This window comes from Rhinatrema bivittatum, chromosome 11, assembly GCF_901001135.1.
Source record: "Rhinatrema bivittatum chromosome 11, aRhiBiv1.1, whole genome shotgun sequence".
Classification (NCBI taxonomy): domain Eukaryota; kingdom Metazoa; phylum Chordata; class Amphibia; order Gymnophiona; family Rhinatrematidae; genus Rhinatrema; species Rhinatrema bivittatum.
In genome coordinates, this window is record NC_042625.1 from 64,919,461 (window position 1) to 64,943,607 (window position 24,147).

The following is a 24,147-nucleotide window of genomic DNA, read 5'->3' on the forward strand; positions in this document are numbered from 1 at the left end:
ACCTTATATATCATGGTGCTGATAATTTCCCATCCGTGAAAGGGAAGTAACTTTCCATTTTTTATTTTCAAAATTTAAAACACAAAAAAAGTTCATTGCCTTACGGACCTATGATTAAACATGACCCATGTGTGAACCCTATTTAATAAGCGTATGGGGGTTATGAGGATCCACCACAGCAATTTCTGATTGAGCTGAATAAACTTCCCCTACCCATCTCTGGCGCAGTTTCTGGTACTCTGCTTTGTCCAATCTTGTTTCTTGAATCAATGCTATAGGTACCTTCCGACGCTGCAGAGACTGTAATGTTTTATATCGCTTATAAAACAGAGCCTATTCCGGATACATTCCAAGTCGCATATCTAATAGACGTGTGAGCCATTATTCTAGTTTTTCATGAATTATCAGTTTTAACGTATAAAGAGTCTTCCTAATATTCGGTCTAAGTCTCCCCGCCTGGACGCGGAACTGTATTGTACAAATTTGATATCAGACATTCCCGCACTCAATAATCTTAACTCCCTTACCCTTTCCTCCCCTCCCCCAACACCCCCCCCCTTCCATAGTGCTTCTTCATTCTTTAATACCTGACCCTTTAGACCACCTTTCCTATCCTCCACTTCCCAATCTCTCTCTAACCTTTCCCTACATATAGGGGCAGATTTTTAAACGAGCGCATGCAGGGTACATATGTGCGCGCTACCCGGCGCACACAAACGTACACCCGATTTTATAACATGCATTTACTTGTAAGTATTAAAATTGTGAGCATGCAAAAACCATTTACTTGATCTGAAAAGGTGAAAGTACTGGTTCCTGTACAATTAACCCTGATGTTAGTGAATGACTAATTTTAGTCTTGTTGCTTGTCATTCGCAAACTAGTAAGAGTCGCCTACTCATCAATTTCAAAAAACCTTAAAGGTCGATTTTAAAACGAGCGTGCGTGCACCCATACATGCATGTATCTGCGCGCGAGCGAGGATATGCTAGAATTTTTAATTGTGCGCACACTTACGAGCATGTTTTAAAATGCACCAACCGCGCATAAGTATGCTCCTAATTTTAAAAAGTCATTCGAGCGCATCTAGCACGTGTGTTAAATAGGACCATATCAGCTTTTACATGCGCATGTCAGCGAATTTTAAAACATGCTTGCACGAGGCAGCCCCAGTTTTTCCATTTGTCCACAAGTTTGTTCAGTGACTAGCGAGGTCTTTCAGGCCCCTCTGGTTCTTCATCCTGCATACTGCTATTGCCGTAGGACTTGCCTGCCAGACGGGTTCGGAAGCGGCTGCGCGGGTTGTTTGCTTCCCTCCCACCCACCCTTTATGCAATGGTGTCATGTAACGTTTTGTGATCACGAGAGTAATTGTCGCAGTGTGGCGGAATCCCGAGCCCAAGTTGAATGTTGTTATTATATTGGATGTTTAAAGGACACGGGGGGAGGCTGCTGCACGAGAAGGCCGGAATGAGCTAGGGGGCTAAAGCTCAAGGCCACGTCTTACCCTCGCTGGGACGCGGCGGAGTAGGATGAAGGGGGGGGGGTACATAGCTTACCACTGGGACGTGGTGGGAGTTAGAGCACAAAGGGGGGGGGGGGGAAATGTTCGGCTGGTGTGTTGTCAGCGTGACAGTTATATCGTTCAGGATCGGGTATGTTAATAAACTGCGGCCTGTTATAAAGGCAATAAGGTGTCTGTCTTTATTGGGTGGAAGGGTAAAGAGCCAAGCGCAGATCTTGACTCCGGACATTATAAGTAAAGAAAAAAATTACAATTAGGAAGAACTAATAAAAGATTTTATATGTGGATGCAGTTTTCCCTGCACCTCATTTTCCATTTGGTATACTGGACATTGTATCCTACAGACATGCTGCAATACTTTATAATTAAAACCTCAGAACATCACATAACTTGCAAGACAGACTGCCAAACACTTATTTATAGCCATTTCCTAAGAATGAATTCAGAGCGGATTATAACAAATTTCAGATCAGTTACAGAACATTGGTCGAGGATCACTTATGCTCAGAAGGTATAAGGAAGGGGTACTGTTACTGCATTATCAAAAGCGCAGGTATAAACTTTCACAGAGTCCTCTACAGATTTACAAGATTCTTGAAGGAGTCTCTCCCGTGCAAACTGTTCTTTATTAACAATCTACGGAGCTTGTGATGTTTGAGATGGTGCTGCACAAAACATCCAGACGTAAACAGTGACAGCTGAGAAAGTCAAATACAAATGGGCATCCCTAGTGCAGTCCTCTTCTGTTTCTTCTTCAGGAATTTCCTATTAATTCTTCGCACTTTACTTGCCGACATTTTTGCTCTCTCACCTTCTTTTTCCGAGTCGGAACCCCATCCTGGAATCCATCTCTGTTCCCTCATTAGCAATCCCGTTGTCTCTCCGACGACCCCTAGAGTTCCTCTCTGGTGCACATTGTCTCCTCCCCTGCTTCAGCGCCATCTCGCCCTTCCCTCACCAGCGCCTAGTGAAGCAGAGAGCAGAGGCGCGCCGCGCCAAGAATTGCCCCTCCAAACTCCAATCAACTGCCAGCTCCTTCATTTCCCCCTCCCCGCCCACGAAAAAAAGGGAACACCCCCTGAATTGAACACCTTCCCAGCCGCCAGTCCAGAGCCCTCACTCATTGGCTCCCGGGTGGAGAAGTGCACAGCCAGGGGTGGAGCACCGTGAGCCTCTCCTTCAACCTCTAGTCCACTGCCAGCACCGCCCCCGATGTCGAGCACTGCCCTGCTGCCTTTCCATGACCCTTGTTTATTGGCTCCCGGAGAAGGATTGTGTGGGATGGAGGTCGCCTGGCTGTTCAGTGACTGTTCCAGGATGTCTGCTGCTCCCGGCAGACTAGAGAAGGGACCCCGCTCTTCAAGGTTGCCAGGTTTTCATGAAAGAACAAGCACTTTTCCCCAAAAAACCAAGCCCCAAAAAAGCCCAAAACACGTAAGATTGAAAATCCAATCCCCTCACGCTCATTCCCCCCTCCTCCCATTCTCCTGAATTCATGCTTATTTCACATTCCTCTTCCCACGCTTTGCAGTACCTTTTATCGTATTTAGCCCAGTTCCTTACTTTAGCCATAGTAAATCAAAACCATTTAGTAGCGCAGCAGCCAGTGACGGAAACAGTAGGTATGGACTGGCTTTCTTACAGAGGTGAACTTCTGCAAGGAGAAGAAATGAAAGAAAAAAAGCAAAATTAGATGACAGCAAAAGTGGTGTAGAACAAATAAAAAAAATAACATTACAAGTTTCCATGTCACATTATTTTTTTTACCTGTAGTCAGCAGGTATGGACAAGCTTTCTTTTTGTCAAAATAAGGATTTCTTACAAAGGTCATCTGCTGCAGGGAGAAGAAATGAGAAAAAAATAAATAGATGAAATTAAGTGGTGTAGAACAAATTTAAAAAAAAAACACCAGCCCCTCACACTCATTCCCCCCTCCCAGCACATCCCTGGCCCCCGCACGCTCCCTCCCAGCACATCCCTGGCCCCCGCACGCTCCCTCCCCCTCCCAGCACATCCCTGGCCCCCGCACGCACCCTCCCAGCACATCCCTCCCCCCCGCACGCTCCCTCCCCCTCCCAACACATCCCTGGCCCCCGCACGCTCCCTCCCCCTCCCAACACATCCCAGCACATCCTTGGCCCCCGCACGCTCCCTCCCCCTTCCAGCACATCCCTGGCCCCCGCACGCACGCACCCTCCCAGCACATCCCTGGCCCCCGCACGCACCCTCCCCCTCCCAGCACATCCCTGGCCCCCGCATGCTCCCTCCCCACCACATCCCTGGCCCCCGCACGCTCCCTCCCCTCCCACCCCTGGCCCCCACGCGCTCCCTCCCAGCTCATTCCAGACCCCCACACGTCCATTCCCCCCCCCCCTCCTCCTCCAAGCACATCCATGACCACTACACGCTCATTCCCCCCTCCAAGCATATCCCCCACACACTCATTCCCCTCTCCCCCCTCCAAGCACATCCCTGGTCCCCCACACTTTCATTCCCCCCTCCCAACATACTCATTCCTCCCCTCCTTATACCTGGCTTTAGCCAGCTGAATACTACACTCCCTTCTGCATTCAGAGCTGCAGCTACACAGAAGATTCCTTCTCTGTTGCTGCAAAGCGTGCTGGCCTGCTGGGTCTGCCCACCTACTTCTGTGAAAGTTTCTGATTGGCTTACCTCTGCAATAATTTAGGGTACGCCTGCTGTGGACTGGCCTCATCGGCGGCAGCAGCAGCCAATCACTTCCACATCAAAGCACAAGTCCCGCCCACCAAGCCCAAAATAAAACGCGATTGGCAGGAAAAATCGCCCAATTAAAAGCAACCCGCGAATGACTAAGACAAAAAACCCAATCTCGCGGGAAATAAGCGAGGTCGGCAACACTGCCGCTCCTGGTCCTTTTTTTTTTTTTTTTTTTAGAGCTATGGCTGTCCCCTGCCGGCCCCTTTTTACTTCTGCGCTTGCTCTCCTACCCCGCCCCCCAGCCGGCTGCTCCTCCCACTGTCGCGCTGCTTAAACGTCGGTTCGGGTTGGCCCCGGCTTTTCAGGTCTTGAACGTCTTCTACAGTCTTGTCTAAGGGGGCTAGGGCCTGCTATTTAAAGGGGCAGCGTACCAGGTAATTAAATAATTAACTAAGCCACTAGCTCAGGGACCCATACGGGTTCCCCCTCAGCAATAACCGGTCCATGGAGGCCGGGTCTGGGGCTTTCAGATCAGGGCCTGGTATTTTTTGCTTACTGGCCGTGGATACAGACGCCTGTTGGGGTCCTATCATTTTCTGAGCTCTATGGGGATTGACGGAGATTTTCTCCAGCATCTCTCAGCTGCTGCGCCGCTAGAAGTTTTATTTTTAAGGATCTTTGGATTGGATTTCAAGTTACATGCTTAAAACAGAAAAGTTCGTCACGATCCTGGCATAATCTTTAACGAAAGTAAATGTTGCGTGGTTGCAAATTGCTTGTTAATATGACTGATATTACCAAATTACATAACTCTCATCCCCACGAGCAGGGGCAAAAGTAATTATCTGATTTCTCTGGATGCAGTTTAAGTTGTGCAATTGCTGAGAGGATGGAAGGAGTGACTTGAATATGGCATTCTGTCATGAGAAAATCAACACCATTTGTCCAGCTAAGCGTCGACTTAGCTGGACAAAGAACAGAATATGAAAATCCCGTCATGTTGAATGCCTCAGAGTTATCTTGAGTTAATGTCTGGGGTGAGTGAGACCCAGTCCCAATCTCCTTGCCCCACTGCAGCAAAAAAAAAAAAAAATTCCTCCCAGGGACTGTAGCTAGGGAGAGGCCTGATGCAGGAATGTCCCCCCCCCGGCAGTCTCGGGACTGACCTACTCTTTAAAGGGCCTGGCTCAGAGGAGCTTGACTGAAGGGCTGTGCCATTGGGTGTGCTCATTCATGTGCACAACTATGCAGCTGAAAATCCCACACAGACCCACATATCTCCTCTGCCCAGACACATCACCCACTAGTAAGATGCATTCTCTGTACGTACCTGGATCAGTTCAGACAGAGGGTTATATCCCCCTTCCAATCTGCCCTCACGACTATGCTGTTTTGCACACTGCACTTGACAAAAGGAGGAGGGGGGAGATGGTTATCAGGACATTTCTGAATTTTACACTATCTCCTACATAAAAACTAGATGGTATGGAAACACTCTTTCTGCAAGTGGATGCCCACTCCAAATGGGGGTTGCTCCTAATCTATAGACCACCATCAAGTAGTAAGTAAGCTCCCTCACCCTCTGCAAATTTTCTCTCTCACTGATGCAGCCTTGGGCACTCTTGAGACACCATCACCAAGGTCCATGTGCCTCACCAATACCAGGAAAAGGGACATTCACAGGGTCCACCTCCATGCTATAGATTTCCTTCCCCCTGCACATTAGATCTGCCGCAGACCTCACTTTCAGGAAAACATTGAAAACGTATCCTTTCAAGGCGGTGTCTGGCAATGTACAACTCTAAAAATCCCAAACATATGAAACTCAACCTGCTAATCTTACTGAATCTTTTGAACAACTGTCTGTCAAATATTAGATCTGACAATGTACTTCAATAACTTGCACACTCCTCAAATCAAACTGCCCCTACTTGCTCTGACCCTACCAGGAAGATAATGAAACTCTGCATTATGTATGGAAGAAAGGGGATTCATCAAGCACAATAAACTATCAATCTACCATTATGATGTAACAGTTATTTCTTAATACTGATTATTTGATATAACATTTTTAACTCTTGTTGGAAAAGTGTGTCGTAATTAAACACTGATGATGATAAAACTTGGCTGGATAACGTGGAGGCGTTACAGAATGGTGCCACTTACCCAGCTAAGTTAGCCAAATAAATACCGATATATGGCATTTTCTGGCTAAGGCAGCTGGCTAGCTTTAGGCCTGCCTGAAAACAGGCCTTAAGTCAACCAAATAAACTTAAGTGGCATACTTTTTGAGAGCTGGGTATTTTCAGCAGTCTATTTGTGTGGCTGAATATCTGGTGTAAGTTGGCCAGAAGCCCCATGGCTGAATATTAAAGTTCTATTCCATCTTTTTACAGTTAACAAAGATGCAGACCTTTTACTGTTGTAGCATTCGGTCAGCGACAGGCAGTTATCGGAGAAGCAGACCACTTATTATCCCAACTTTTAGTTAGTGATAGCACAAGCATTTAGGGTAAACATTTTTAAAGTATTTTTCTCAATGTGAAGGATCAAGCCAAGTTTCAGATCTGTTGTTTACAAAGCATTGGATTGCTACATGTATTGTTTAGGCATTTTTCACCTGGCAGTTTAAGATATGTATTTTTGCAATGTATCATCATTTTGTATTTCAGATCTGGCAACACTGCTCCAAGTCCACAGTCTGGATCTTTGGGTCGGGATGCGCTTCTTAGAGCCTAAGGCCATGAATCAGGCCCCGTGCTCTGAAATCGGAGCTTAAATCCTTGAGCCCAAGATTCACAGCCTGAAATCCCAGGCCTTGAGTCTACAGCCTGTGGCTTGAGCCCCTTAACGCTTGAGTCTGTTGCTTGTCCTCCTCCCCAAACCACCTTCTTAATCTTTTGAAATCACAGCCTGAGCCTCCTAACTCAAATTCATCTCCTATATCTCCACCCAAATCTAGGCATTAAACTCAGTTTGAGTCTGTTTCTTAAACTCTGCAAACATTCTGTGGTGCCCCCATTCCTCTCTCTGATGCCCTCTAGAGATACTGTCTCCTCCCCATGCCCTTCAAGATTTTTAACTTCAGCCTGAGTCACCCAAATGTACAAACTGTCCACCACCCTCCCCAATACCAATCCTAATCTAAAACTCAGCTTTTGAAACACTTAAAGCTCTCAGACCTGCAGCCAGATGCATCACACCCTGACCCTCTTGATCTGAGGTTCTCCTGGAATCTTTGGGAGAGAATGAAATAGCCCAATCCAGAGTCCTCTGTTTCCAAGGCATTACCATGGATGGATTCTTGGGGATTTATGAGGAGCCTGCTGACACATCCAAGCAGCAGGAGAAGCACTACTACTTGCTGTCAGAGTTGCAGAATCTGGTAAAGGATCTACCCAGGTAATGTAGAGCTTGCATGTCATGTTTGGGCCTTCAGTACGTTATACGTTTTCTCTGAGGCCTTAAGTATTCACAGTATTTCTTATGCGACTGTACATCTCATCAGGCCTTTGTTACTTGCCATGTTCTGTACATCTCTTGGGACCTTCATTACTCCATAGACACTGTACATTATCTCTCAGGGCCTTCAGTGCTGACTCTGTACATCCCCTTCTGGTACCCATCATACATTATACTTCCCATAAGCTCTCCCTCTTCTAGGGCCTTTAACATTCACCATAAATTGTTCCTATACCCCCAGAGCTTCAGCATTTTTTATGAAATCACTGTGCTCTGATGAAATGCAGAATTCCTCTCTATTTCTTGTCCCTACTGATGTGTGGTGCATTTCTCTTTGCAGCTCGTGCCAGCAGCGTCTGTCATACACAATTCTTAGTGACCTGGCACTAGCACTAATCGATGGAGCAGTATTTGAGATTGTTCAGGGTCTGCTTGAGATTCAGCACTTGACAGAGAAGAATCTTTATAACCAACGATTGAAGCTACATGGTGAGCACAGAGGTATGAATCATAAGTGATGGTATACGCGGTTCTCCTCTGAAACTTTAGAAGGGATGAGGATTACATACATTTTTTTGGGATAATGCAGTTGTAAAGGATCTATTCAGACTTTTGTACATACATGTGCTAACTGCTCTATGTTAATGCAAAGACATTTTTCTTTTTTAATTTTTAACTTGCCTTTCCAAATGATGATCAAGGTAGCAATGCAAGTGAGTTGAGTTATGAGCCGATTACAAAAGAGATGGTTCTGGAGTATCTTCTTCTTTCCCCATTAGATTTATCTGATGGTCAGAGAGAAAAAACACCGAAACTTCAGTCATGCAGTTGATGGTCTTCTACAGTATATTACTAATAATGATAAGCCACAAACAAAATAAATGGAAAAAATTATAATGGCTTTTTTTTTTTTTTTTTAATTCAGTGCTCAAGCAAGATTTGCTTCGCAGACATAGGGAGGCCCAGCAGTCCTGCAAAGCTCATAACCTGCCAGTCCTTAGAGCAGCACAGCAGAGGGAGCTTGAGGTAAGAAGGCTGGACTAAGATGAGAAGACTTTCCTGTAGTTTTCCAAAACTCTGCTTGATCTCTGAAGCCTGAACTCAGTGTGTTGAAGCATGCAAGAGTCACAGCAACATGAAGAGGGCAAGTTTCAAAGCCTTTTTCCCAGGCTATTCTTTTTGCCAGACAGTGGAAGCGTTCTTGGGGTGCATTTGGGTGGGATTGGAAAATACTGCACACAGATTGTATTTTTAAATGTGGACATGCTGTTTTCCATGAACTTGTTGCCTACGCAAAAAGGTGCAAAATCCACATAGATTCCTTTTGAAAACCAGCTACAAGGCCCACTGGTTCAAAATTACCCTCAGACTTTGCAGCCTGAGCGCACACACTACCCCACCGCAGAACAGGTACAACAGGCCTCAACAATGCAGCTTTCCCTTACAAGCTGCACCACTGCTGAACAGGTACAATACAGCCATCAACTGTGCAAGCCACACCACAGAACAGGTCCAGCAGGATCATGGCACTCTGTCGTGAAGCTCTTCGAATTCTGATTTGGGCAAATGCGAATGGAGTAACGCTTCAAGCTACTTACCTTCTGGGACTAGATAACGTCATGGCGGATCACCTGAGCAGAATATTTCATCCACATGAATGGACTTTAAATCGGGAAGTAGCTCTGGCAATATTTCAACGCTGGGGTTTCCCGACAGTCGACCTCTTTGCAATACAGAGCAATCGCCAAACGCAAACCTTTTGCTCCATTTACCCAAGCAGTCTTCGCTATGCTCCAGATGCCTTCCTCATTTCTTGGCAGGGGCCTGCTATACGCCTACTCCGCTAATCTCCAGGACAATCCAGAAAAGCATCCAAGACATGGCAGACTTGATCCTCATTGCTCCAGCATGGCCAAGACAACCATGGTATGAGTATCTCATGCGACTCTCCATACGCGGTGGGCTCACCTTTCAACCTCCATGCTGAGGTTGAAAGGTGAGCTTTTCTCCAGTGGAGAAAAAATCGGTGGGATTCTGCTGGAGAACCTCCCACATCTTTTACCCTACTCCATCAAATGCACCAATCCCTCCATCTGATAGCATGGAGGTTGAAAGGTGAGTATTAAACCACTTGGGCCTTCCTTCACATTTAGAAGACATACTGATCGTCTCAAGGAAACCCTCGACTAGACGTAGCTATGTGGGGAAATGGCACCATTACGCAGAATGGTGTCAGCCACGGAAGTTGGATCCCTTCTCATCTACAGCGACCCAGCTACTGGAATACCTCCATACGCTCTACATCTCCGGTCTAGCTTATACTTCAGTTCAAGTTCACAATAGCACCATTGCAGCTTTTCACCACTATCATAACGGTCTTCCAATTTCTAATCATCCTCTAATCTCCAGATTCATGCGCAGCATGCTACATTTGAAGCCGTCGATGACAAAACCATCTGTACCATGGGACCTGAACGTGGTGCTGGAGCAGCTCATGGTTTCCCCCTTTGAACCCTTAGACTCCTGCCACATAAAATACTTAACCTGGAAGACAGTATTTCTTGTAGCAATCACATCAGCACGGAGAGTATGTGAACTTCAAGCCTTGGTTCACTATTCTCCTTACTTAGAATTGGTCACTCTCCGGCCTCATCCCTCTTTCCTTCCGAAAGTGGTTATGCCTTTTCATATAAATCAAACAATTACACTACCAATTTTTAAGCCAAAGCCGCATCATAATGACCGAGACAAACTCCTACACTCATTAAATTGCAAAAGAACTTTGGCTTATTACTTGCACGGAATTCACTCTCCATCCAGACCATCTCAGTTATTTCTTTCCTTCAATCCAAACAACCCAGGTCAGCCTGTTTCCAAAAGAACCATAGCGAGCTGGTTGTGCCATTGCATGCAATTCTGTTATGACAAACGCTCTGCAAAACTTACCAGCAAACCAAAAGCACACCAAATACGCACCACAGCAACATCAGTGGTGCATTTACGAAAGGTACCGCTGATAGACATTTGCAAAGCCGCAACTTGGTCGTCTCTTCAAAACTTCATGTCACACTACTGTATTGACAAACAAACATCTGCAGACGCTACACTAGGTACGGCAGTTTTGTCAAATCTTGCTAGTACTTACGGTAGGACCGTCTACTCCACTGGGGGTTGTTGTCCCGAACTTCAAATACATACTGAATGGACACAACTCAGGAGCTTGGGACTCCCAGGCAGCATGGCTAATTCAGCCCTGCTATCAACGGGAAAAAGTAAGTTTGCTTACTGTAAACGGTGTTTCCATAGATAGCAGGATGAATTAGCCATGCGATCCCTCCCACCTCCCTAGACAGTCCAGGCCTATTTAATGTCTTCTTTGCCATACACCTTGCTTGGTTACAAAGAGACTGAGGAGAGAAACTGATTCGCACGGGAAGACGACCGCGCAGACGCATAGAGTTAAAAACTCTGTCACTATCTGAGAGAAACTCCACCTACTCCCGGTCATGTCGACTCTCCCAGGCAGCATGGCTAATTCATCCTGCTATGTACGGAAACACCGTTTACGGTAAGCAAACTTGCTTTTTCTGATGTTTATATAAATGTTGTGATCCATTTAGAATGAATAGTCTTATATAAATAAAATACAAAATCTTTTAAATAAAAATAAATATTTTATTATCCAGTTAACAAACAGCTCTTCATGTGTTAGTTTAACTTTGGATTATATCTGTGTTAACTTGCAGTCAGTTTTCTTATGATTTACCCCATGATCACATCTGCTGTATGCAAAAATGTTTGGCCTTTCCTTTTCACAGAAAAGTCCTAATGATGTCATCCTTTTTAGACTCTGGAGCATCGCATTAAAGAAGAACAACGAATGATGGATGAAAAGATTGTCCTTGAACTGGATCAAAAAGTTGTGGATCAGCAGAGCACACTGGAGAAAGCTGGAGTTTCTGGATTCTATATAACAACAAATCCACAGGTACAGAGTGACTGACATCCCCTCCCGCTTGGTCGTCTTTTGTGTCACGAAGATACAAAGGTATTGAGTGATGCTGATAACACCCTCCCCAAACTATGAGTAACAAGCTGGAAAGTGCACCCATAAGAGCGTGATACAATGGCGGATGTCTGTGAGGGGCATGGTGGAGTATGACTCATTAGGATGGCCAGGTTTGTGAGGTGAGGGAAATGTTTGTGCTGATTGAAAGTATGTTCCCTGTACGTACCCGGATCAGTCCAGAGTCCTGGGTTTTGCCTCCCTTCCAGCAGATGGAGACAGAGAAGTTTTAAAAAACAAACTCTGCCATATATACTAAGCTGCCACCTACAATCCGGCAGTATTTCTCTGTCTCCAGCAGATGGTGGAGGTGGATAACCTACAGTCTGTGCTAATTGCTTAGGATTTCATAGAGTTTAGTTAGTTTTGGGGAAGTTTTGTCTTTTCAGTTTTACTTTGATTGGGGGGAAAAAAAGAAAGATTACAGAAGGAGCAGTGTTTTTCTCTTCAGCCTCCCAGGGGGTTGTAAGGTCCTGAGGGGACCATCCCCCACTGGTTTTGAGGCAGCTGCATCACAGGGTCAAGGGCCCTATTGTTCCCATCCAGCAGTCTGGGTGTGATACCAGGGAACCCAGTTCACTCCACCCAGCAGGATCAGGACCCTGGACCACTGCTGGGCAAGTGTTGGAAAAAAAAAAACAAAAAACGTTTTATTTCGGGGTTCCTCCGTCGTGGCGGCTCTCTTCCCTACCTGTCTCAACGCATTGCTGTACCGGGTTCTCCTCTTTTCTTTTTTACTTGGTTTGTGAGTTGTCACTGCTCCTGTTCTCTCCCCAATGCCGCGATCATCAGCGTGCGGCTTGGCCCACGCTCGTCTTTCCCTTGAGGGTCTTTGTACTGCGTGCCTTTCTGTGGGGGAGGGATCCGCAGGGGCCGCAAAAATTATAAAAAAAAACCAAGTCTGCACGAGCTCCTATGGGGACTGCTGTTTCGTGACCGGATGAGACTGATCCGTTCCTGCTTAGCGTGGGAACGGAGGCCATTTTGGGATCTTGCAGATCAGTGACTCATGCAGCAATGGGGGAGGGGATTCTGCCGCCTCCTCTCTCTCCTCAGCAAAAGTTTCCTGGGGGGGGGGGGGGGTGACCCTTTGCAGCAATGCTCACTGGCAATGGAGGATAGCCCCGAGGGGGCTTCTGATTCCTCCTCCTCTTCCTCTTTCTCATCGGAGTTCATTTTATTGCTCCACAAGGCTTTTAAAGCGAGAAAGTCAGGGAAGCAGCAGGCTGGACTCAAAATGTCCTCACTGGGTCCCAAATCACAGTCACGAAAGCGGTCCAAGCCTAAGTGGGGTTCAGGGTCCTTAAAAGCAAAACACCCATTACGAACAGGGGCTCCGCAGTCCGCTACAGATTCCTCTGGGCAGGATTCGGACCCAGAGGACCCGGACCTACAGTCCAATCCCCCGCAGGGGGTGGACGCGGACCCTGACCTGCATCAGCAGCACCACTAGGGGCTCACATGTGGTGGAAGGCGATGATCCAAAAGTGGTCAGTCTCTTTAGGAAGGAAGAGTTGGGCCCACTTATCCCTGCTATTCTTGGGGAGCTGGACATTGAAGGGCTGCCAGAGGAATCCAAGCTGGGGGCTATGGATCCTGTGTTGCTGGGTCTGAGAGACCCGGCTACTGATTTTCCGTTTTATTTTTCGGCGACAGATTTCTTGTTCCATGAATGGGATACTCCGGATCTGGAGTTGAAGGTGAGCAAGGCCATGGATAAGCTATATCCTCTGCCAGAGGATGCTTTAGATCTGCTGCGAGTGCCTAAGGTTGATGCGGCAGTGTCCGCAGTTACCAAGAAGACCATGATCCCGGTTACAGGAGCTACTGCACTCAAAGTTCTGCAAGACAGAAAGTTGGAGTTGCAGCTTAAGAGGATATTTGAAGTCTCGGCACTAGGAGTGCGGGCAGCAATGTGCAGCAATTTTGCCTTGCAAGCGGGCCTTTGCTGGGTGCAGCAGTTACAGGCCAACGCTGGCTTCTCTGATGAGGAAGCTCTGCAAGCAGGACGCTTAGAAGCTTCAGTTGCTTACAGTGCTGATGCACTTTATGATCTGTTGAGGACGTCGGCAAGGTCCATAGTGTCGGCGGTTTCAGCCCACAGACTCCTGTGGTTAAGAAACTGGTCAGCAGATGTATCCTCAAAGGCTCAGCTGGGATCTTTACCTTTCAAGAGCAAATTACTGTTTATAAAGGACCTGGAAGACATGATCCAATCCCTGGGGGAAAATAAGGTCCATCGGTTGCTGGAGGACAGGCCCAAGTCAAGGGGATCCTTTGCTTCACGGACTCGATTCATAGGGAATTGGAGGTTTCCTCCATCTAGGGCTCCCAGTTCTTCATTTCGGCAGCTGTCAGGTAGGCAACAAAACTGGTCCCAGTCCTTTCGTGGGGGTCAAGTCTTCGCAATGAAGGGGTGCCGGCCCATTCCTTGGTGCCAGTGGTCGGGGGCAGACTGTCCCTGTTTTACGAGGAATGGGCCGAGGTGACTTCGGACCAGTGGGTCCTCACCATAAGACAAGGCTACGCTTTAGATTTTGCACGTCACCTCCAAGGCCGGTTCCTAGTCTCTCCCTGCGGGTACGAAAACAAGTGGAGAGCAGTGCAGGACACGTTGCAACACTTACTGCAGCTCAGGGCCATTGTCCTGGTTCCTCCGGCAGAAAGAAGAAAAGGGTGATAGTTCCATTTACTTCATAGTGCCCAAGAAAGAGGGGTCTTTTCGGGCCATTCTGGATCTAAAGCTGGTAAATCGATGCCTCAGAGTACCACGTTTTCGCATGGAGACACTACGGTCAGGCATTGCATCGGTGAGAAAAGGAGAGTTTCTAGCGTCCTTGGATTTCATGGAAGCGTATCTGCACATCAGCATTCGAAAAGCTCACCAGAAATTTCTACGGTTCTCTGTGCTGGGCCATCATTTTCAGTTTCGAGCACTGCCCTTCGGTCTTGCCACCGCGCCCAGGACATTCACCAAGGTAATGGTTGTGGTGGCAGCCCATCTCTGGAGGGAGGGGCTCACAGTGCATCCTTATCTAGACGACTGGCTGATTCGGGCGAAATCAGAGTCACTTGCCCAGCTGGCGATTCGCAAAGTGCTTCAGCTCCTGAGGTCGCTGGGTTGGGTGATCAACTTAGCCAAGAGATGGCTGGTGCCCACTCAATCCTTGGAATTTTTGGGGCCTCTATTCAACACTCAGCGCGGGAGAGTCTTCCTTACCATGGAATGGATTTGCAAACTGCAAGGTCAGGTGTGAAACTTATTGGTCAAGTATACTCCCAGAGTTTGGGATTATTTGCAGGTCCTCGGCTCGATGACTTCAACCTTAGAGCTGGTTCCATGGGCCTTTGCTCATATGCAGCCTTTACAGTCCGCATTGCTGTCCCGTTGGAACCCAGTCTCCGAGCTTTTCCATCTTCCTCTTACAGATACTGCAAGGTCCAGTCTCGATTGGTGGCTGGTCTCAGACAATTTATCCCGAGGAGTTCCCCTGGAAGTACCCGAATGGACAGTGGTCACTAAGGATGCCAGCCTCTTCGGTTGGGGGGGGGGGCGGTATGTCGGGGGAAATCTGTGCAGGGGCTGTGGTCCCAGGAAGAGTCTTAGTGGTCAATCAATCGTCTGGAGACCAGAGCAGTGTGGTTAGTGTTGCAAGCTTTCTGTCCTCTCCTAACGGGAGGTCTGTCGGACAATGCGACCATGGTGGCTTATATCAATCGCCAAGGAGGAACCAAGAGCCAGCCAGTGGCGGTGGAAGCTCAGCAGTTGATCAGCTGGGTGGAACAGCATTTGGTCAGCATAGCAGCTTCTCACATAGCCGGCATCAACAATGTGCAGGCAAACCTTTTCAATCGGCACCGCCTCGATCCCAGGGCATGGGAGTTGGCAGACGAGGCCTTTCAACTCATATGCGATACGTGGGGCATGCCCAACGTGGATCTAATGGCAACGTTTCAGAACACCAAGGCCCCGCGCTTCTTCGGTTGCCGCAGGGAGACAGGAGCAGAGGGGGTAGACACCCTGGTTCTGCCCTGGCCAACCAACGTTCTGCTGTACGTCTTCCCACCTTGGCCATTGATCGGCAAAGTGCTCAGACAAATAGAGATCCATCCAGCAGAAGTCATCCTGGTAGCTCTGGAATGACCAAGACATCCATGGTTTGCAGACCTGCTCAATTTGGCTGTGGCGGGACCGCTGCGGTTTCTGGGTCTCCCAGACCTTCTGCATCAAGGGCCCATCTGTTTGGAAGAAGTCGATCGCTTTTGTCTAGCAGCATGGCTTTTGAAAGGCAATGTCAAAGAAGCAAAGGTTATTCTCCTGAGGTCGCGTAAAACATCCACCAACATTGCATATGTTCGAGTGTGGCGAAATTTGAATCTTGGTGTTTAAACCGTGAGGATGTTCTTACCTGGACGTCAGTGTCGGCTATTCTGTGTTTTCTGCAAGCTGGACTATCCAAGGGCTTGTTGTGTAGTTCCCTGAGAGTACAGGTGGCAGCTCTTGGTTGTTTGCGTGGTTCCATTCAAGGCGTAGCATTTGGCTGCACATCCAGATGTGGCTCGATTCCTCCGGGGAGCAAAGCATTTGTGTCCTCCAGTACGACACCTGTGTTTGTTTTTTAAAACTTCTCTGTCTCCATCTGCTGGAAGGGAGGTAAAACCCAGGAGTCTGGACTGATCTGTGGTACTACAGGAACGAAAATTATCAGGTAAGAAACAAATTTTCCTTTTTGGGGGGATGTGTCTGTGGAGGGATATATGTTTCTTTACGTCTTGCATTTTCCCTCCTCTTCTATAATTTTCTTCAAGGAAGGATTAGTGGGCAGGACCAATAAAACAGCCAATGCAAGTGCCAGATTTTTGTTGACTAGTGGCAGTCAGACCAGCAAAGAATCCTGCCACCCCCTCCCTATATGGAAGACTGGCAGTGTCTAAAGCCGCGATGGTGGCGGGGAGCCCTGGTCCCATCACACAAAAAGAGGAAAACTGGCAGCCCCCTCACCTTTTTCTTGCCTCTCCCCCTTGGACGTTTTCTTACTAAAGTCCAATACTGGCGGCAGGAGCAGGTTGTAAAGGCAGATGGCGCCATTGGTGCACATGCCCCTTCCTCTCCTGGCTTCTGTACCGAAGGCAGGGCCTGGGGAACATGCACTGATGGCTCCATGTGCCATTACAACTTGGTACCACTGCTGCCACCATCAGACCTTGGACCAGCCCCTGCTAGTGGAGGAGAAGGAGCAGATGGATTATTGAGCTCTCTGTCATGTCCCACTGTGTCTGTCTCTGCAGCTGGGCATGTATACAGACAGCAACAACCTCCGAGATGGACAGGCTTACTTTTAGTGAAATGTACTTAAAACAGAAAACTACTAGAAATAAAATGAACACGTTGTTATATTACAGCTTCCTCGTATGAGCAGTCTGTAGATAGGTTTTTAGCTTTTCCTTGAATAACTATTCACTAAAGCAAAGTCTAACCCATACCCTCTCCTGAAGTGAGTATTAAATCCAGCAATAACTTAACCCTAACTCCCTTCCCAGAACATTTTTTACTTAAAAAAAAAAAAAAAAAAAAACAGCCAGGCAAATGAGTAATTAGTAAGTTTAATCCAAGTACAGTTTGAATGCAGTAGCTAGTTTTTTCATGTCGAGGAACCCTTTCTGTGTTTTACTGTGCCTGAGAAGCTTCTGGAACCAGGAAATCAAATATAAATTGCACCATATTCAAAGCAGATTAAAATCCAAGCTACTCTTCCAAGCAAGCAGCTGGCAATAGAAAGTTAAAATTCGAGTCTGCTCGGTGGCCTTGGTGAACAATATTGGGAGTTCCAGGCAAAATATAAAATTCCTGAGCTAAGCATTTTCAGAATCCCTGGTACTCGATGCAAACCTGAGGGACAGTGTAAGTAGTTGATTTCTGCTGTAGATAATTGAATGTCTATTTTTGAAAATTTGAAGAAAATCTTTTGCTCTTTATGACTCTGACCCAAGCCATCTATGATGATAAATCAAAGAGAAATAGCTGGAAGGCTATGATGAGAACAAATGCTCATAGTCTTAAAAAATGCAACTCCAGCTCTCCAATATCTAGTGACAGAAGCAGAGCTGTTTATTGTTTCTGAGACGTGATTCAATAGCTCCCATGAATGGGATGCAGCCACCGTGGTTATAATCTGTTAAGGAAGGGCAGGAATGGCAAAAAAGGGGAAGGAGAGGTTCGTTATTCAAAAACCAAATATGCCAAAGCACCTGAAATGCAGGGAGCAAAGGAAGAGGAGGATTATTTTGGAAAGGGGAGATGGCTCCAAAACAGGGGGACGAGCTGGACAGAGGTTTGGTCAAACACGCCCAAAAAGTGGGAATAAAGGGGGGAGCTGGTGTTGGGGATTTTTACCTGCTAGATATGGGCTAGAATATCTCATCTGTGGATATATATATATATATATATATATATATATAATTTATTTTTTTTTAGAAGTAGAGAAATGCTGGATTCCCTTTAAGGGACTTTTCTTAGACAAATGGTAATGGAACCCATGAGGTGATACTGAATCGTGTACCTATGAATGAAGAAAGTACTTTTTTTTAGCTCTTTATAAAGTTAAAACATTTGGCAGCAGATAGAGTACCGTATGCAGATGATTAAAAGGAATACATATCTAGGCATAGAATGCAATAACAAAATACCCTCGTTCAAGTCCCCCCAAAATAAAGTATTTCTAATGTGCAGCTAAGCAGTCATCTGAGCACCAGTGCTCATTGTAAAAGATGCCTTGTGATATTGGTGATATTGCAAGGAGTGTCCTGCACTATGAGGGAGTGACTTTGATACAGCTCACTGGTAATGGACTAGCCTGACTGAATGAAAGGGAAGGAGAAATGACTACTTCCCTGACTTTCCTTTCCTCTGGCCCGGTCTGTGCTTCCTCCCAAAGGTGCTTTCTGTCGGTGCATTTTTAGATTTTTGCCAGTTTGTCCATCAGTCAGAATCTAAGGTCTTGGTGAGTATGGGGGGTGTTCTTTTCCTTTTCCACATGTTTTCCACTCCTCCTGTTTTGGTTTCTCAGTATTTAGCATTCTTGGTTTGTGGGGGGGGGGGGGTTTTTGTGGTCTTCCTTATTCGTCTGGAAGTTTAAAAAAAAAAAAAATAAAAAAATTCAAAGGATGACTGAGAGAAACTAAAGTTGTTTATGGTTTTAAAATAGTGCACAATTAGCTTTTACAGAATTTAAGGGCAGGCTGACATCAGCGAGATTAGGATCTTTCTCCACCTGCTGGTTGGTGGTCATAATTCACTGGTAACGGACTGGCCTGACAGTTCTAGAGGAAAGGAAACTGCCAGGTAAGCAGTCATTTCCCCTTCTGCTATAAACGGGATGTACAACAGTTAACAGTATCCACACACATAAATTTGTACCAGCTCGATTTGTAGTGACTCCCGCCATGCATACCTTTTACTTATCCCACGTGGGTAAGGTTTCTCTGAAGCCATGGCACAACCTCCTGCCTTTCCTCGCGTTCCTCCAGACGCCGGGGATTAGGAACAGGTCCCGCTCACATTCCACCACCAGGGACGCAAAATGGACGATGGCCCTGGTGGCGACGTTGGTCTCTCTGGCTGGTGGCAGCATTTTACACATCCGCACCCCGAAGAACCAGACGTTCTGCGCGTACTCGTGTATGCTACGCACAAACTTGCACATATATATCTCTTAAACCCTGCGCAAACGTACACACAACTGCGTGCGCAATCAGCAGCTTCAACGTACACGTAATTTGTATTCTGTGTGTACATTTGTGCGCACAGTTCATAATACATGTGATTGTGTGCGAGCGCCCATCCACATGCATTTATGGGCGCACTCGCAGTTCTTTGAAAGTTATCCTTCCTGTGTCCGGGGGGTGTGGTGGGGGGGGGGGGGTGTTATTGTGTATATATCTAGCAGAGAGTAGGGGCCATTGCAATATATGGTCAGTTGCTTGCTGTAAATTGGTTTCATTTTGTATCTTTCTTCCAAATAGAATGTCTGTGTCACAGTTTCATACTCCACATACATGCAATCACCCCCGGGGTGCATGGACCATGCTACATACATCTGGCAACCAGAAAAGGTTGAGGGGATTAAAACAACATTGGTATTAAGTTGATTGAGCTCTGCTTTGTTTTTGTGCTTGCTCATGTATGTTAGTGTCCCTAAAAGAAATTTTTATTTTTTTTTAATGAAAATGTAATGTGAATTTGTCACAGGGCAGGACATGCTGGTTAAGCGTAAACCCCCAGCAGGCACAGAGCAGAACACAGGGCAGGGTCTTCACCTAACCGGCTACCTCCCCCTTGGGTTGAGCCTGCAGGTTTTGATGGCTGGTAGGACTTAACTAACAGGAGGCAGAGGTGAAGGCTGGCTGTGGTTAAGGTTGAGAAGTCCGTCTAAGGCAAGGAGTTGCAGGACAAGCAGGAACTAGTACAGGTGAACAGTCTGGGGCAGAGCAAGACAGGAAACGGGTCAGACGAGACAGAACCAGACAAACCAGGACAGACAAGGGACAGAAACTGGAACAGGGTGCAAGGCAAAGAACACACAGGCAGGAGCAAGGTAAAACACATAGGAATAAGGAACATAGACAAGCTAGGCCATCAGGAGACTTAGACAAGACAAGGTGGTCCAGCAGGAGGCCCAAACAGGATAGGAACAAGGTACAATATAAGCTAGGTCACTAGGAGACCTAGACAGGACCAGGGCAAGAAATATATAGATACGGAGGGCTACCGTAAAGCCCAGACAGGACAGGAACAAGCAAGGTATACACACAAAGCAGGAGAGCCACTGGGAGACTCACAGGGAAACAATCAGGCAAAGAATACAAGAACAAACAAGGCAAGAAGGACTCTTAACAGGCCAAACTGGGAACAGAGTCAAAGTGCAGGACTGGCCAGAGCAAGGAGTCAAGGCAATTCAGTGATGAGGGAAGGTTTTATAGGGCATCATGCAACCTTCAAGGCAGAGGCTAGAGCAAGGCTGAGCACGTTTCACTGAGGGCCCCTGCTGGCAGCCAGTATCATTCCAGAATTTTAATTAGAATTAAATTGTTTTGGCTTTTAATTCTGCCTCCTGTCACAGTGCATCTGTGGATCGGGTTGCAGTGCTGAGCTGGATTGTATTCTGCACCCAACAGGTACTTACCCAAGCAGATTACATTGTTCAGAGATGCTTCTCATTTATGATGTCACTAAAGATTAGGGCTTGGCAAACTTGATAATTTGCATTATGAGATGAAGAGTTACAGACTAAAATGAGTGAGTACTTGAAGAGGTAAAAAAAGAATGACAGCTTTCTTATCCACTTTAGATGTTCTGTTCCTTGCAAGGTGCTCAGCTTCTTTTCAGGAGCTGGCACTAGTGGGTATGATTCCTTTTTCCTTAGCAGAATTAAATCCTTTCTTGTCTGTCTTCTGTCCTTTTCCCAGGAGCTGACATTACAGATGAACTTGCTTGAACTAATCCGGAAACTGCAGCAGAAAGAATCAGAGCCTGTAAAAAAGTTTGCGTGAATAGGGTCATGATTTCCTTTCTCTGTTCAGGTAGACTTAGAGAATGGGCACCAATAATACTTTTTAGTTGTATAGTACAGTCCCTGCTGCAGATGTGTTACAAAATTTGGGCACAGGGAGACAAAAAGTGACCAAGTCAGGATTACTCGATGGTTTTCAAACTGTGATCCTTGAGGGCTCCACTTAGGTCTGGTTTTCAGGATATCCACAATGAATATTCAAGAGATGTATTTCCATATATTTAACCTGTGAGTCATGTTTTGGTCATCTTGCAAACCTGATTTGATGGCTCTCAAGGACTTACTTGTTGTTGCTACCAGATTAGCTATGCTGTTTATCTCTGGAAGTGGTCTGGTATTAGTGGTCAGCCGAACACCCATAAGCTAATGGATTAATGACCACCTAAAACAGAAACTCACTGTCACAGCAGAATTTTACTGCAACGCTGTGTATTTCCATTTGGCTACTATTGCCATTGTGGGAACCTGTGCAGGAAACAGGTAGATTTGGGGTGCTGGTTATTCTGACTCTGGAGAACCTCAGATTCCTACATTTAAAATGAATGATTTGGCAACTTGAAGTGATCGCAGAGTTGTGTAACTCCCCCCCCCCTCCCCCCCCTCCCCCCCAAACACACATGTAAACTCCAGAAAAAATAAAACCTCCTCTTCATCCAGTCAGGCGAGTGGGTTATGCTATGGGTGTTTGTAGTTACATGGTGACAGGATCCAGAGGCCTTTTAGCAGGTTCTCCCAGGGTTGCTCAGGGATTCCCATGCAGCTCCGCCAGCTCTACAGCAGCTCCAGTTTTAGGAGATTGTGAAGCATGAGGTCTTTGTGTCGTGTGCTTGTGGGCCCAGAGGAAAAGGGGCTCTTCCTTCCTATCCTAGTTCTAAAATGGGTCAAGAAGTTGTTGGAGGTGGCTCTGAAAGGCTGGCAATTTATGGCAATTTTACAGAGGACTGCTTGACTTTCTTGGCTTAAGGGAGGATTCTCTTCACGTTCTGCTGAGGAGGCGGCATCAGTTGAAAGGAGCCCAGTCGTTTCATGCTCCCTATAAACCTCACTTATTCAGCATTGTATATGGATTTAAGTCCCATAGATAGAGTGGCAGAGAACCTTCTGATAAATCAGATCAAAGATGATGTTCTGATTGTCTTAATAAAAGATGTGGCATTAGTGCTGAAGGTAGATGTCGGCTGTGCCTGAGCATTCCTCAGGCAGGCCTGCTCCAGTCCTAGTTGTCTCCAGGATGACGCTAAAAGTGGCCAGTGCTAGAACATCTGGAGCACTGCTGAAAGGCCTTGTGCTCAGGGAGTACCACGTACACCTTCAAATACAGGTGAACTGTGGCCACCCAGAAAAGAAAAGTAAGACTAAGCTTCTACTTTGGGCTTGTATGCAATTTAAGTAAATACTACAATAACAGGAATGTATTAGAAATAGACAAATAATTTAGATTTAATTATACAGTTCATTTTATTTACTAGAGGTTTATCAGTGTCTCACATGTGTAAGGCCCTTAAAATAGAACATTACTTTTAATTCTTCTTCCTGTTGCTTCATTTCAACTATAAATAAGGACCTTTGTTTTCAGTTTTTATTTTACTTTTGTTTAGAATTTCATTGTTTATTATAATGAATAAAAATGGGAGCAAAAGCTTCCACTGCAATTCTCTTATTTTTATTCATTATAATAAACACTGATAAATTCTAGATAAAAGTAAAAAAAAAAAAAAAAAACCCCAAAAAAATGAAAACAAAAATCCCTAACTATAAATAAGCAGCAAACATGTATGAATGTGAAATACTGCTGTTTGTGGTCTTGTGCTGTCATGAAATAAAAGGGATATCCCTGTTAACTAAAGTGAATGCCTTTGTAACATGATGCAGCTGATCACAGCCCAAGCAGTAGGATTGCACTACCATGGGTGTTAAAGCAAGGCAGTGTATTCTACTTCCCCTGCTAAAGGTTTATACATTAGAAGTTCTCTGGGCTGAACACCCTATTAAGGACACTTGAGCAGATTTGTCTAGGTCCTGTTAGCTCTCTCTCAGGCGGACCGATATCTAACCAGTTTACTGTTCTAAATACTTGTATTTCTGTGCTAGAGTGAAGATGTATGTTTAATAATCAACTGGACTTTGAATCTCTAGATTTTACACCATTGATACCATCTGATACTGAAGGCACTGGAAATGGACAGACTGACAGCTCAGTGAAAAAAATATCAGACTGATAAATAATAAAGCAAGAGGCTTTATTGATCACCTTCTTGTGGAAAACAGATGTATTCTACAGTGATGGTAGAGAAATGGTTTATGTTTAACCTGTTAAGTAAAATAGATTCGTGACTACCAGTTATGAGGGATCTGTGTTTTGGTCACTAGCTATTTGTTTCCTTGACTGTAAGTTGTGTTGATTGCATGGTGCCTCTGCACATAACTCTGTTTGGTTTGGTATTATTTTGTAAGGAAAGAATGAGAACATTCAATTATTTAAATGTTATTTCTATGTAATAAAAAAAAAAATGTTGTACATATTTTGACCATGTAGCTTTGAGTTAGTCCCATGGCTGTTTTTTCATAATGTCTGTTCTATATTGATGATATATAGTAACAAATAGATTAAAAAAGTTATTTATTCTGCCTTACTGAGTATGATGACACTTTCATGTTTATTTGACTGTTAGAATAATAGTAGGAATAGTTTATCTGAGGAATGCTCATCCTGTTTAGACCAAGTTTTCTATGGTTAGAATTTAATTTATTACCAGTTTCTTTAATGCTTTTACTGCCAGTGGTGGTTGCCACCTCTACATTCAAAGGAACTTTGTGTTTTGCCCAATAAACTTGTCAAACCTGAA

The 24,147-nt window shown here is 45.7% G+C and overlaps 1 protein-coding gene and 1 long non-coding RNA gene across 4 annotated transcripts; one reads left to right on the forward strand and one right to left on the reverse strand.

The window, feature by feature from the left end:
* Positions 1 to 1,662: 1,662 nt before the first annotated feature.
* Positions 1,663 to 4,157, reverse strand: LOC115073497. The gene is made up of 3 exons (XR_003852031.1): positions 4,057 to 4,157; positions 3,293 to 3,359; positions 1,663 to 3,179 (listed from the first exon to the last, which is right to left on the reverse strand). It is a non-coding gene; the product is annotated as an uncharacterized LOC115073497 (long non-coding RNA).
* A 302-nt stretch (positions 4,158 to 4,459) lies between these two features.
* On the forward strand, positions 4,460 to 24,147 carry LOC115100799 (protein DGCR6-like). Of its 3 annotated transcripts, XM_029619689.1 has the most exons (7): positions 4,463 to 4,638; positions 6,877 to 7,606; positions 8,007 to 8,167; positions 8,592 to 8,692; positions 11,514 to 11,654; positions 21,198 to 21,311; positions 23,438 to 24,147. In XM_029619689.1, the coding sequence occupies exons 2-6, from the start codon at positions 7,497 to 7,499 to the stop codon at positions 21,279 to 21,281; spliced, it is 597 nt and encodes a 198-aa protein (XP_029475549.1). In that variant the 5' UTR covers positions 4,463 to 4,638; positions 6,877 to 7,496; the 3' UTR covers positions 21,282 to 21,311; positions 23,438 to 24,147. The 3 variants fall into 3 exon arrangements, with proteins under 3 accessions (XP_029475550.1, XP_029475549.1, XP_029475548.1); XM_029619690.1 differs by having other exon boundaries at positions 4,460 to 4,638; positions 8,007 to 8,155; positions 21,198 to 24,147; XM_029619688.1 differs by having other exon boundaries at positions 21,198 to 24,147.

What these genes read in the sequence shown, in the direction of transcription:
- LOC115100799 (XM_029619688.1), top strand. Translation starts at nt 7,497, where the DNA reads ATGGATGGATTCTTGGGGATTTATGAGGAGCCTGCTGACACATCCAAG. An exon ending in CTGGTAAAGGATCTACCCAG is followed by an intron (nt 7,607 to 8,006) that starts GTAATGTAGAGC and finishes TTCTCTTTGCAG; the next exon opens with CTCGTGCCAGCAGCGTCTGT. An exon ending in ATATAACAACAAATCCACAG is followed by an intron (nt 11,655 to 21,197) that starts GTACAGAGTGAC and finishes TCCTTTTCCCAG; the next exon opens with GAGCTGACATTACAGATGAA.